The sequence below is a fragment of the Neocloeon triangulifer genome, unplaced genomic scaffold (genome assembly GCF_031216515.1).
Source record: "Neocloeon triangulifer isolate White Clay Creek 2 clone unplaced genomic scaffold, ASM3121651v1 ptg000014l, whole genome shotgun sequence".
Classification (NCBI taxonomy): domain Eukaryota; kingdom Metazoa; phylum Arthropoda; class Insecta; order Ephemeroptera; family Baetidae; genus Neocloeon; species Neocloeon triangulifer.
This window is the reverse complement of record NW_026775556.1, coordinates 26,472,587-26,486,831: the sequence shown is the minus strand read 5'-3', so window position 1 is coordinate 26,486,831 and position 14,245 is coordinate 26,472,587. Positions and strand designations below refer to the sequence as shown.

The 14,245-nt window shown below is 33.6% G+C and overlaps 1 protein-coding gene across 2 annotated transcripts; it reads left to right on the top strand.

The window, feature by feature from the left end:
- Nucleotides 1-3,631: 3,631 nt before the first annotated feature.
- Nucleotides 3,632-13,542, top strand: LOC132201147 (potassium channel subfamily K member 6-like). Of its 2 annotated transcripts, none has more exons than XM_059627087.1 (5): nt 3,632-4,076; nt 10,954-11,253; nt 11,652-11,891; nt 11,943-12,115; nt 12,374-13,542. In XM_059627087.1, the coding sequence occupies exons 1-5, from the start codon at nt 3,875-3,877 to the stop codon at nt 12,428-12,430; spliced, it is 972 nt and encodes a 323-aa protein (XP_059483070.1). In that variant the 5' UTR covers nt 3,632-3,874; the 3' UTR covers nt 12,431-13,542. The 2 variants fall into 2 exon arrangements, with proteins under 2 accessions (XP_059483070.1, XP_059483069.1); XM_059627086.1 differs by lacking the exon at nt 3,632-4,076 and adding an exon at nt 7,232-7,738.
- Nucleotides 13,543-14,245: the final 703 nt, after the last annotated feature.

Here is a 14,245-nt window from a genome sequence, read left to right as displayed (position 1 = left end):
AAAAAAAATCCCGGATGAGAAATCTCTTCTCGCCCATACCACATCCACTTTTGTACAAACAAGGTGAATTTTTTAGATCAGTGGTAAAAAAAAAGAGAAAATTATGCAGTTTTAAAGTGGATTTTAAAAAAAAATTATTTAAAAATCTATCTTTTTGCAACATAAATATATGATTAATAAGCTATTAACGGAAATCTTATTTGTTAGCTAAAACATTTCGCAATTTTTGGAGCAGTGAAAAGTCTTTATATATGTTTCGAAAATTACAAAATTTATTCTAGTATGAATATTTGCGAATCATGCATACCGTTCTGATTTAATTGTATGATGATTCAAAATCGAATACATAATGAGGATTATTTATTTCTTACTTTTTTGCTATTTTTTATAATTGTGGGAGACCCTTGAATAGAATAATAGTTAATTGTGTCTAATTCTATTTTATTATAAAAAAAAAATATGTTACCTGATATGTAAATAAGTTAATTATTATTTTTTTATATGAAAAAAAAATGTTTTAATTATTTTAATAGCTCATGATTTAGAAATGACTATGTACAAAATTTATATTTTTTTTATTTTATCGTTTGACTGAAATATTTCTGTTAAAAAATGAGACCATAAATTTCAATTAAAAAAAAATTAAATGTTAATTCCAAATTTAAAATAAATTAATTTCCCTTTCACAATTCAAATGTTTAAATTAAAATTAATTCAAATCAAAAAGTAAAATAAAATAAAATAATTAGTTTAATTATTTTATTCAAATTAATTAATGTAAATCAAACTCAATTAAAATCAAACAAAACTAGACAAATAAATTATTTATTAAAATTGATTTTAAAACAATTTAATAACATTTCCACTTTTGCCAAGTAAATAGTATTGAAAATAATATGAATAAATTTATAAAAAAAATATGCTCTTCACTTTAATTAAACTTTTTGAACTAAATATTCAATTCCCAAAATCATCAATTTTTCTATTTTTCTCCTTCAGTGCGATTCTGAATATTTAAGCACTTTATTTTAGCAACGGCAGGTGGAAATAAAAAAGACGTGGGTGTTGGAGAAGGAGCACACCTTGCGCATTGAGGGCAGTCTCTGGAGTATTATTAATGCGAGAGCAGAGTGGGACGAATTTAGACCACAAGCGTTTAGGCAACAGGCGCGCATTATGCAGATTGAAAGGGTTGCACGTGAGTATAACGAGGGAGAGCTTTATCGAGCCGCTCTGTATATATTTCACGCGTGGCAGACAAGGAATGACAGGGTGGTGCGCGCCCTCGACTCGAGAGATTTTCGCCAGCTGAAAACACAGCCGAGCAAAAGGCGCCCACGCTGCGTTGCCAGGACGACCCTTGGTCCAACACTCTCGAGCCGTCCTTTCGTTTACTTTGACGTCAATGAGTGGGCAGTACATTCAGTTTTCTCGATCCGCTCCTCGCACCGCTCGAGATTAAATTCGGCCAGTCCTGGCAGCTGGAGAAAAAATAATGTTAAAAAAATACATAAATAAATCCGCTCGGGCCAGCAAATCTCTGGGCGCCCGTAATTGCAGTGTGCGCCGTTTTTCCACCGCCTAAAAGCTATTTTTGTCAATGGGAAAAGGTCAATTTCATTAAACAAGAGAGCTCCGCTTTCCGGGCTTACAGCCGAGACCGGAAATTTGATCACCACCGCTCATCCACCCAAGAGAATTGTTGTTTTTGTTTATAATTGAGATAATTCCTGGTGACAAAGTCTTTGAAAAATTATTGGTGGAAATAGAAGAGCAAAATCATTTTTAGAATTAAAAGTAGGACATAAGTTTATTTATAATTTTACTCAGATTGAACTGGTGTTTGAATTCAGAAAATTTATCTGGCCACTAATTAATATTTACTATTGTAAAAATGACCGGGAATTTTGTTCCTAAATTCTTTTTCAAAATTACAAAGTTTATCAAAACATGAACAACAGAAAATTTTTTTGATACGGTTATAATTTTGTTTGGTATTTTATTATTTCACAGAAAAAAATCAACCCTGAACATTCTGTTGCATATTTTTTTAATAAAAAAATTAACATTCATTATAGATGTTTGATTGACAGCCTGTCAGTACTTTTGCCAAGTTACAAATTGCACACAGCAATACGTAATCCCCTAATTCCCTCTGCGGGTTTTAGTTCCCTGTAAAAACTTCTCTCCGAGCAAAGCGGCTTAAATTCGTGTTGATTAATGGATGTTGCAAATCTCTGCAGTATACGAGCAAAATGGATAGTATGTGTTCCGCATCTTCTATCCAATCAGCCTAGCTCGTCAGTTCATGCGGGCATCGAATTAAAAAAGGGCTGAATTTGCTATAAATAGTAATTTACTTTTTTTCTTTCTTCTGACTCCTTTTTGATTGTATAATTAACTCCAGGTAGGTGTAAGATTGGACTTACTATTAGACCTTACAATATGGTTTAAAATTAACCAAAGATATTATGTTGAGAGCAATCCAAAATCCTCACTTGGCCAAAGCTAATTTGCCCCGCCAAAAGCTATTTGAATTCTGGAATAATTTGTCTGAGCCGACTGATGTTTATGTATCGCCCTTGTTATTTATAAAACGTTAAATATTAAAAAAACAAAATAGCAAATTGAATGTGACTAAATAATAATATATTCATTTTAAATTGAAAACAAAAACCAACAAAATCAAAATTAAATTAAAAAATTAATAAAAAAAAATTTTGTTTAAAAATAAATTATATTTGTGCAATTTTAATTTTTATAATTTTATTTTATTTATAGTAATTAAATAGTTTTATTAAAGATTTATTAAATTTAACATTAAAAATTATATTTTTTTTATCTATAATATTTTTTTATTTATAAAAACAGAAACAGAATAGAGATAATAAAATAAAATATCAAAATTTAATTCTTCGGAACACTTTGTCCATTATATTTAGTTAATCGTTTAATCAAATATGCTGCCATTTATATACTTTAAATTTTTTCAAAAATGTTTTAAATAATTATTTTAATATAACTTATTGATTGTATTAGAAATGACTAATACTTTAAGTAAGAGTTTTGTGTAAAAATAATAAAACTTATTCTCTGTCTCATGAAGACTGAGGAAAGTAAAATAGAAAATTTCGTTGCAATTGTAATTTTTTATTAGTCTATAATTATGTACTATTTTTCTGAGGAATAAATGCATATTTAATCAAAATTAGTTAAATCTATAAAATATTAATTCGAAAATGAGCAACTTTATAAAATTTTTATCTTTATTCATAAAAACAACATCTATAAATATAATGCCTCTTCCTTCAGTATATTTCACCTTCGACTAGCCTATTTGTGCACCACTTGACTCTGCATATATACGAACATGACACTTTTTTCCATCCATCCACTCTGTGAAACTGAGCTCTCGCTCGTCGTCATTTTCCGGGCATCACTTATTCAAAGCTCTCGAGACGACAGGCCGGACGACGGCTACATTTAGACCCTCGCCCTGCGAAAAAGACCTTTCGTTTTTCTTCTCCATAAATGCGAGCGCGGAGAATGAGAGAGAGATGCTGTGGCAGCGGCGGCGGCGGGTGGAAAAGACGTGGATCAATAGGTGGAGGGCGCGCGTGCGTCCGCGGGCCGATTGAAGGGCTCGTCGTCGTCGCCACGCATTTTCGGGAATCGGGCCGCGGCATTTCGGTGGCAGACTCTTCCACTCTCTCTCGAGACAAGCGTGTCAATTACACATACCAGAGTGCGGCACCTTCAGAGGGGCAGCACATGAACTTCGACCGACGCCGTCCGTTTTTCCGCTTGATTGAATGAGAGTTGCTGCAACCCGCCGAGCAGCGATCGTTTTCCCCTGAGAGAGAGAGAAAGCAAGATGCAGCTGATGAGTGGCAGATGCTTCTGCTGTCCCGGACAGCAGACCCTGAAGGTGTTGGCCCTGCTGACGGCGTACGCCGCCTACCTGGCCGTTGGCGCCGCCGTCTTCAGCGCCATCGAGAGCCCCATCGAGGCCAAGTACGTCGACATTCTGCGCACGGCCAGGAAGGAATTCCTCAACGCCTTCCCTCAGGTCACAGGTGAGAAATTAATTTAAAATTTAATCATTAATATAGATTTAAAATTTGTAACTAACAATCCATTTAGAAATAAATAAACAATTTTTTTTTTGTTATTATTATATAAGTTCAATTTCGAATTTGTCCTGCAATGGTCCTTCTGACCCACTTTGGTTTGCCTGTTGCTGTACTGCATTTTCTCACGCGACAAGCTAATTTATGCGCTCTGGGATTATGCAGTAATAAGAGCGACACGAAGGCTTTTAACTTTTTCACGAGCTTTAGTGTAAAATGGTGTTGTAGACCTTTGCATGAATAAATATGCAAATTACGATAGAGAGAAAATTATTAATATTCCTATAGTTAATATTAAAATGCCAAGAATATTAAGCTTTTGAAGCGTTAAAAAAATATTTAAAAAAATTTTAACTAGATGTTTCAATCTACGTCCAATGAAAAATTGGTCAAAACATATTTTACAGTTTTTGTTTGCATAATTAAGTCTGTGTGCTTCATCATAATTTAAAGTTGATAAAAATATGGAAATGTAAATAAGGAAAAATTAATAATTTTATGCCAGGCGGACACCTTATGAAATAGAGAATAATAAAATTAATAAATTGAGACTTTTAAAATGTTTTACGCCAAAGGATATAATTTAAATTTTTTAAATAATCTATTAATTAATTGTTTCTGTTAGTAAGAAATGATCAGGGACAAATCTATTACAAGGAAACCCCATTTTTACTCCATAAACATGCCCTTGAGTGCGTTTTTAATATTAAATTTACTGAATTAAGTGAAGAAAGTAAAAGTTTAATACCTTGGATATTTAAAAATTTTATTTCTGATGTTTATTTGCCCAAATTTGCCCAATATTTACATACAAAAATCAGATCAATATTATACCATTATTGTTTTTGCACATTTATGTTCCAAAGCCCCAAATTTATTTAAAATTTACGTTTTAAATTAAATTATACCATCAATTATTTGTATAGTTTTCAAATGTTCATGACAATGTGACAATTTGACAATATCAAAAATATCCAAGGTAATTTTTGGTCTAAATAAAACTTTAGCGTTCATATCTTGTGTATTCTCATTTTTCACTTTTTTTTCCTGAAAATGATTGTTATTGGAACGATATTCGTTTCAAATGGAGTTTGGCAGTCGATTTAAATTGCAAATCGGATTAACCGGGTATCGATGCCATTATATACCTTTCGTCTTGTCCGATCAATAAAGTTATCTCTACAGTCTCACTTGCTGGAGCCAACCGCCGCCCTCGTTATAAACAAAGGAGCTCTTTCGGTGTGTGCGTATATGTAACATGCATTTAATTAAAACGAGAGCTGCGTCTCTCGTTTGCAATCACATGATTAGCTCTCTAGCGCCGGCGGCTTCAAAGCAGACGGAGCGGATTTTCACAGCGTGAGCTTCTAATTAACAAGTGGTAATTATCCGCCTCTCTGTGCAATTAATTCGCGCAGCCTCTGAGGTTTAAAACGCCCACACACACACGAGAGAGAAAAGCAGAGAATCGATCGAGGTCCGATAATACGCACGGCTTTACTGCCTCGTTTCATTTTCGTAATGGGAAAATTGCACGCGCCGGCTTTTTCTCTCTCTCGTTGTTATTTTATTCCGTCACTTTTTATTCCTTTTCGGCTGCTGGCTGAGCAATAATGGCTAAAAAAATACCAAGCTTGCAGCTCGCATGTGGAGTGGTTTTTATTATCGAGACTTCTGCGGCGTGGAGCGATAAAACCAATGAATTTTCCCTGCTTTGATATATTTTTCCTTACAATCTACATTTTTGCTATAAAACTCCCTTTTTATTTGTATTCCTCTGGATTTTTCCTGCAGTAAAGTTCCTTTTCATAGTGCTTATCAACTGATTAATATTGCTTTTTTTTCTTATGGTCAGCAAAAAGGAATAACAACCAATATCACTCTAGAGTATTAAAAATAATTTAAAATTATATGAAAAAAAAGCGGCTGAAACCTTAGAATAAAAGATTTTTTTAATGATTATTTGAAAATGTTCTGATCTGGTTTTGATTTAAACATTGCAAAAGTTTGAGAAGCAGATGAAATAATAATTTAATAATTTACTTAAAATATTAGAGAGAGAAAAACAGGGATAAAAAAATGAGTTTTTAGTTTTCCACACTAAAGAAAATGGTATGCATTGCCGCATTTTTGAAGAATATGTCCAGGCCTTACTCGAATTAGAGCCAGTTTTCCCATTTTTAGAGAGCCTGAAATTTATCTGAAAATTTTTGCGTTTTTTCTTATTCCTGAAATCTTCAAAACCACTATTCAAAAAAGTATTTTATAATTAGAGAAAAAAAATCTTCTACTTTATCAACTTGTAATTAAACGACAAATTTTATTCCCTTTTTCTTGCGGCTGCGTTTACTTTTATTTTTAATTTAAACAGAAATTTCTTATTCATCCCCCATCCTTGATGTTAACAATTTCGGACAATTTAATTTTGAACTTTCCTGCAAGTCTCAAAGGAAGACCGCATCGCAACAGACGCAATAAATTGGAAACAATGAAAACTTGCAAACTCAATTTCAAAGTTTTGCTTTCTTTTGAGCATCTCGAGGCGTCTTCGAACTCAAAAGGAAAAGTTTCTAGATCCCTCTCTACACAAATTACGCAGAAACTTCTTGCTCTCGTCTGACGTACAGAAAAAGATAATGCGCGTTGCTTGAAAATAAAAAATATAAAACTATGGCAACGGCCGTATATCATCAAGGTAAATATTTTATCACTCTCCTGACAATGAAGAGACACGCATGAGAAATTCAATAAATCCAATCTAAGAAGAGTGGGAACGCCGCTGACCTATAATCTTGGGCAAATAAAAATATCAAAACTTTCAGAAACTTTGTTCCCGCGCCTCCCCTTCGCTGCATTTTGGCCTGAATGAATGAACTGTGAAACCACTGATTAATTATGACCAACATGACAAAAAATCCTAATTCAAAACAAAATTTTCTCTTTTATTAAAAATATTAAAAAATCGTACAAAAATTTTTTCTTGAAAATATAAAATGATTAATATAAACTTATCAAAATTCAAATTTCCGAGAAAAAAGGGGAACTAATCGGACCTACAGGTTGACTTGCCGTTAAGTTGGCGGCTGTGAAAACTCATGTGCTCCGTCGTCGACGGTGGTGGTGGCACTTGCAGGCGAGCACCATTCCTCGAGACCGTCGGGTCGCTCGCAGACGTTTTCGGGGCGCCGTCGTGTCCGCGGGACAGTTTAGTGCCTCCGTCCGAAATGTGCTTCGCGCCGACCCACTTCCGCTCACTCCGTCTGTGATAAAAGGACGATTTTTGTACGGAACAAAAGTGCCAACAATGCAGACATTATTTTTGCGCGTTGTTTTCTGCTGACCCGTGAGGAATTAAAAAAAAAAAACAATCGCAATGACGAACAAAGCAGCTCCGGTGGCTTTCGCGATGGAGCGGGCGCGGCGCCTCAAAATCCTCGGCGTCCGACGCAGCACTTTGCTGACCGCGACCTTCGTGCTGTCCTACGTGTTGTACCTGTGCGCGGGAGGCTTCGTCTTCTCCTACATCGAAGGCCCTGAGGAGGCCCGATACCGCAAGATAGTGCTTGACCAGCGAAGGGTCTTCCTCGAAAAATACCCTTCGGTCGAAGGTATTTCCATTATTCAATTAATTCGCATTTCATAATTAATTAACAGGTATAGCCAATTATAAAATTGAAAAGTAATTTTAATTTAATTAGATATTATTCAGTACCTTTTGATTAAAAAAACAATATTAAGATAAAAATTGTGATATTTCTTACTGTAAAAATTGGTCTCGGGAATAAAACTTTTAATTAAAATTGAGTAGTAAATTTAAAGCACCGCAATATTTTTTTTTTTTTTATGAATTTTTCAATTTAAATTCAGAATGAGCAATGGAGATTTTTCACAAAGAAACTTGATATCCTGTCTGCAAGAAGTGCGATTAGTGCAAAAAGCGGCAAGTAAAGGAAAGGGGTGCTAACCAGATCAACTTTCACTCTGGAAGGACAAAAGTTGTGCTAAAAGAATGCACAATACGCTTGAAACTGAAGCATTTTGTTTGGTGGAATTAAAAATATATTAATTGTTTAAAAAACACCAAATTATTGAATTATTTCAACATATATAAATAATAAAAAAAATCTAAAAATAATATTAAATAAAATATGCAGTTAATAAAAATAAAATTAAAATCATTTTTATACTATTTATTTATATAAATTCTTATTAAGTTTTTTATAATATAATTTATTTTTATTTTTAATTTATTGTATATTATTGTAACTAAAAACAAAAAAATCTCATAATTTTCATAAATAAATAAAGCGCAGCATGAATTAGATTTTATTTCAATAAAACTGTATTTTCCACAAATCAAAAAACTTAATTGCATTTATAATAATTTCAAATCTTTGTATTAACAACAATTTTTAGGCTTTTTTTATTTTTAATACTATAGAATTATTGGTTTAATGTTTAATGTAACCAAAATTAAGGTAAAATGAAATTTTTTGTTTGTTAAAATTTTAATACAATTTACCCAGTTTCCATCAGAAGGTTCTCGCTTCATTTTTTAAGCAATAAAAAATTCATCAGAAATAATATTTACTTTTTTTTTAAATAAATAATACTTTGATATAAATAAATGATCTAGAAATAATATTGACGCAGCGTCTCCAGCCGATTCAAGTCATTTTTATATTCTTTCCTGATGTTTGTAGCGCGTACGTGTTTACAAAACAGAGAAGAGACGTGCCTGCCTCGTCGGCTAAAATTATCTGGCTGACAATATTTCATTAGGCCGAGACCTTGCCTCATTTATCAAATTGGATGTTGCTTGGCGCGTCTTGCATGCTGCGGGGCTCGAATTTCACTTTCGCAAGGGCAGATTGGATTGACAACCCCCAACTCCCTCCGAGGGTGGTATCGACCAACCCCTAAAAATAATCCTATACATAGTTGCAATTTCCTCCTCAAATATATGTAACTGAAAATTTAATTTAATTTTCTCTCTGGTCAACGTTCTTTTCCGATCTAGTTCGGGTCTTTGTCCTGCATCATCACGGAATTTCAGTGGCCACCCCTGCTTTAATGACATGCAAATTGCTTTTGCCGCCGACAAACAACAAGGCCGCGGGTTGACGACACTCGCCTGCAAATTTTCCACCGCAAATGAAAATTTTCCACAAGTCACGCGTCGAGAGGGACTTTCTTTCTTCCGCCTACCGAGGCGAATAAATCATGCTTAATTATGCAAAGGATGTTACGTGTTTTGCCTCGAGTTATGTCATTTGCGATCGCATTAATTAACGGCGTGATTCGAACGCGGCATTATCTCTCCATTAATCAACGAAAGCTCTGACTAATGAAAAACATAAACAGCTCATTCATGGCGCGGGGCTAAAGACTATTGACTGATAGTATTAGCAAGTCATGGCATTTTACTATCAGACACGTATAATGGAGAAGGACAAAAATATTTATAAACAGCTAGTGAGGCACAAAATTTAACGCCGCTCAAGACGTTTTGTTTATTTGTTTAGAAAAATCGGGTGAATTCCTCATTGACGAATATACACAAATATTTTTTTCCTATACTCTGCCGATCTCATTGTTAATTATTACGCAGGAGAAACATTGACAATTTTTATTTACATAATTAAAAACGGAAAGAGTGATTAAATAAAAATAAAAAAGTCCGATCTAAGAAATGGTTTATTAGTAGATTTTCAAAATTTATTAAATAAATTGCTAATACAAATATAATTTTTTTTTAAATTCAAATTTAAATGGTGATTTGAATTTAAAATCGGCTTTTCCTCGATGGGTTTTTGTGAGTTGTTTATTGTTTCAGAAAAAACAATATCCTGCTCTACATGTTTCGGATATTGTTTTTTCTGAAACAATAAACAACTCACAAAAACGAACCAAGGAAAAGCCGAATTTAAATTCAAATCACCATGAATCAACCCTTGATTGTGAAATTCTACCATAAAATCAAATTTAAATGTTTAGTTTATATAAAAAAACAGTAATATTTCAAATTTTTTTTTATTTTAATATATCTTTTTATAATATTATGCTTTTTATATTCACTTATATTACTATTTTTATTTAAATATTAATTATTTTATGTTATATTATAAAATTAAATTCTTTTGTTTATACAATGCGGCCTTTGTTAATTTCTTCCCTTTTTTATTATGTGTTGGGAAAAGCGGTAGCAATTAACCTGCTGGAGAGGAGGGCTTGATAACAATGTAAATAGATAACACGGCGGTTCCCGCAGACCCCACTGGGTCGGTGGCATTGGAAAGTTTTGAGTTTTTGGTGTAACGCATTTTTTTTTAAATTCCAACAATTTGCTCTTTACAATTTGTTGTTTACAATTCCTTTTACGTTTTGAGTTTGAGACCATTTAATTTAACATTCAAATTTAAAAGAAATAAAGCTATTTAATGCCAAAAAGATGTTAAATTGAGTTTGCAGAATATATTTAATCATTTCTGGAAACCTCAGCCACCACTGTCAAGGTTTTCCTTGATGGCTAACGGAACTTGCTGACGATTTTGTGGTTAAAAAGTTAAAAATTAAATCCGTTTTAAATGGTACAAGGTAATAAATAGGACATTATAATATCAACTTTTGACTAAAAGTTGATTCTGTAAAGGATGAAATGTAATTTTAAACACTCCCATCTTAAGTTTATTGTTCCAAATTTAATGAGTTTCATGAATTTTTTCAATCAGCCAATATAGTTGCGACTAATTTTTCCGTGTTATTATCAAATAAAATTATAATTAACTATAATTAATATATTTCTATATTTGTGTGTCTGCAGATGAGGCGCTAGAGGAGCTTTTGCAGTTGGTGGTGACGGCGGGCAACCGCGGCGTTTACGCGACGAGAAACGCGACCGGCGAGCCCAACTGGTCCTTCGGCCAGTCCGTCTTCTTCAGCACGACCGTGATCACGACCATTGGCTACGGTCACGTGACCCCGCTGAGTCAGTCCGGCAAAGGCTTCTGCATTTTCTTTGCGGTCATCGGCATCCCGTTCACCCTCATCCTTGTCTCGGCCCTCGTCCAGCGACTCATGGTCCCTGTCATGGCCTTCCTCGAGTATTTGGACATTAAATTTGGTAAGAATAGGAAAAATTATGTCATTGTTTTTATAAATATGCCAGCTTGAACAAAATTAGTAACGGAAATTTTGAATTTTTAAATAAAAATTTAAATTTCTCTTTCTCTGAACTATGCAGTCTTTTGTAGATTTTAATTGAAACATTAAAATATGAATTTTACAACAAGTTAAAATAAAAAACTAAATTACTTCACTTTAATTTGTAATTAAATGTCAAAAATGTTAAATTTTTTCCTAAAATGAAAAGGATAGGCAAAAGTAGTCTTCAAATGCCATTAATTATTCATTTAATTTCAAATATATTTATCATATATTAAATTTGACTCTCAGTTGGACTAAAAAAAGTGAATTTTAACTTTCATTTAATTTAAATTTTTTGCTTTTTGCGATTGCCAGGTCACCGCCTCGGGGCCCTTTCCATCCGGCTGCTGCACGTGACCCTGATCGGCTCTTTCGTCTTAATCTTGGCCATGTTGATCCCTGCCGCGATTTTCGCATCCATGGAGCCCGAGTGGGACTACCTGGACGCCTTTTACTACTGCTTCATCTCCCTGACCACCATCGGCCTCGGCGACTACATCCCTGGCGACGCCCCCAACCAGCAGTACCGACCCCTCTACAAAGTCCTCACCACAAGTAAAATAAATACAATAAATTTTTCCTTAATTTGAATTGATCCATTTATAGTTTATCTGCTCTTCGGATTGACCCTGGCCATGCTGGTGCTGACGGTCTTTGGCGGCATCCCTGAACTTCACATGGGCCACCTGTTCGACCTCAACTCCGACGACCTGACCATGGACCACGAGAAAGTGCGTCTCAACCAGAACAAGTCAACAGACCACAGGACAATTATCAAGGTACATAATTACACTCAAAGAAGTTTATACTTTTATTGGAAACAAATTTCAGTCAAAAGTTGTGAAAAGTCGAAATTATACTTTTTGGAAGTTCAAAAAGTGCTCTAATTTAGTCAAAGGTAAACATTTAAAGAATATAAAAAAGCTCACATCGATTTAAGCTTCATTTAATATTTCAGGAAAATAACAAAAAGTTTGAATTAAATATTATTTTATTTTTATGATATAAATTAAAATTGAATGATTTTTTCTGTCCAGGTGTCTTCCAGGCGAGATTTGGACGATGAGGACGACGACGACTACAGCAGACCGTAAATGGAGATGGCAAAAAATACTTATTAATTTGTGTTTACGCGAAATGTACATTATTTGTCATTGCTGTGTAATGATTATTGGAAGCGCTTAAGTCAGACCGAGAGCTATATCTATATAACCTTGCGAACAAAATGCCACTCTCATTTATAGCAACAACAATTTACTAATCCAATCTCACTGTGCGAATCATAGAGGAATCTATATATTATACGACTACGGAATTAAGGAAGTATACAACAATTATATAAGAAAGTAAATACATCAAATATATATATTTTAAGAAAAGAAATATCGACGTTTACCGTCTCGATGACGACTGTAGGAGAATATTTTAATATCGGAGAGCTACTATCTCTCGCAAATCTGAAACTGATACATGATTCTTTTTTTACAATTTTTGTTCCTCACTCTTTACACCCACCATCGGATGTTTGCCTTGGCAGCCCCGAAAAATGGTATTTTCTGAGACTTTTGAATTCCAGACACCAAATAATGCGCAACCGTACTGGAAGGAGGCTTTGCTCGTTTTACTGTAGGGTTAGATCGAACCACACACGCTCTCTTATAAAACCAATTAAAAAAAATAATAACAATATCATTCCAGTACATTCCGCTGGCAAGAGCTCACTTTTCACTCTCGGACAATTTGCTGTGTGACACACACGAAAAATAAGACAATTTTTGGATCGTTTAAAACATTTTGACTTCAAAGAGTGGCTTTTCAAAGCAGGGACTTGTTATAAATTATAAAAGTGTTGAATTCATTGAAAAAAATTGAATTGTTTGATGTGCTGCTTCTCACGTTATCTGCTGCAGGCAATGGAACTTTTTTATTTTAATATATACGTAAATATCTCAACTGTGACTTGTTTTATAGACTTACATGCACTTTTGCTGCTGATTTTTGTAAACTGTGTTAGCACTTTAACGATATATAATTAAATAAGATGTAAAATGTACCTTGATTGCTTTTTCGTTCTAGGCCATACTCTGTGGTGATGAATACAGAGACAAACATAAAATGAAATAAATGACTGTCAATAACTAGTTGAATCTGTGTATAATAACAACGATGTAAAAGAGGTCAATCATGAATAAAAACAATAATTCGATCAATGCTACTTTTTTTACTAAAAATTAGATTCCAATTAATCATTGCATTAGAAATGAGCGGAAATTAGATAAAAAGCACGTCGGGATAGTATTTTGAGATTATCATTGACGCACGCGTGATTCCCTCGCTTTTATTTGAAGGCACCAGTTTGGGGCGCGTAGTTCTCGCTTCACTACAGAGATGCCTCTCGCATGAACTCTCTCCTGTTTAAAAGTAAACTTGATTTTGTTATTCACAACTGCGCTCCCCTGTCAGCGCTCACGTATATTAATATATTGAAGTTGGAATTATATAGCGAGAATTTGAGGCTATTTAAAAAAATTATAATTGCGCAGTTGACGAAATGAAAGAAATAATTTACCAAATTTTATCAAAAATAGCGCGTAAAACTAATAAAATTAAATGTATTATGTTGTATTTTGTATAGGTTGCACACGACAGTGTCTAATAAAAGTATCTATCTCATAATATTTACCGACTTGTTAAAAGTTTTATTTTTGCTTGACCAATATGATGCAAATAAAGAGTGGAAAATTGAAGAAGAAAAAATTAAATATGGCTCTTTTAATTTAATATCGCTCACTAGAAGATTTTGCTTCTTGAAAGAAAAATTAATATACTCCACATTTTTACCTAAATTTTTTTCAAAATTTTCTGACTGTTTCTTAAGAAGAGCCTCTCTACCCTCTCTCATATTAAAT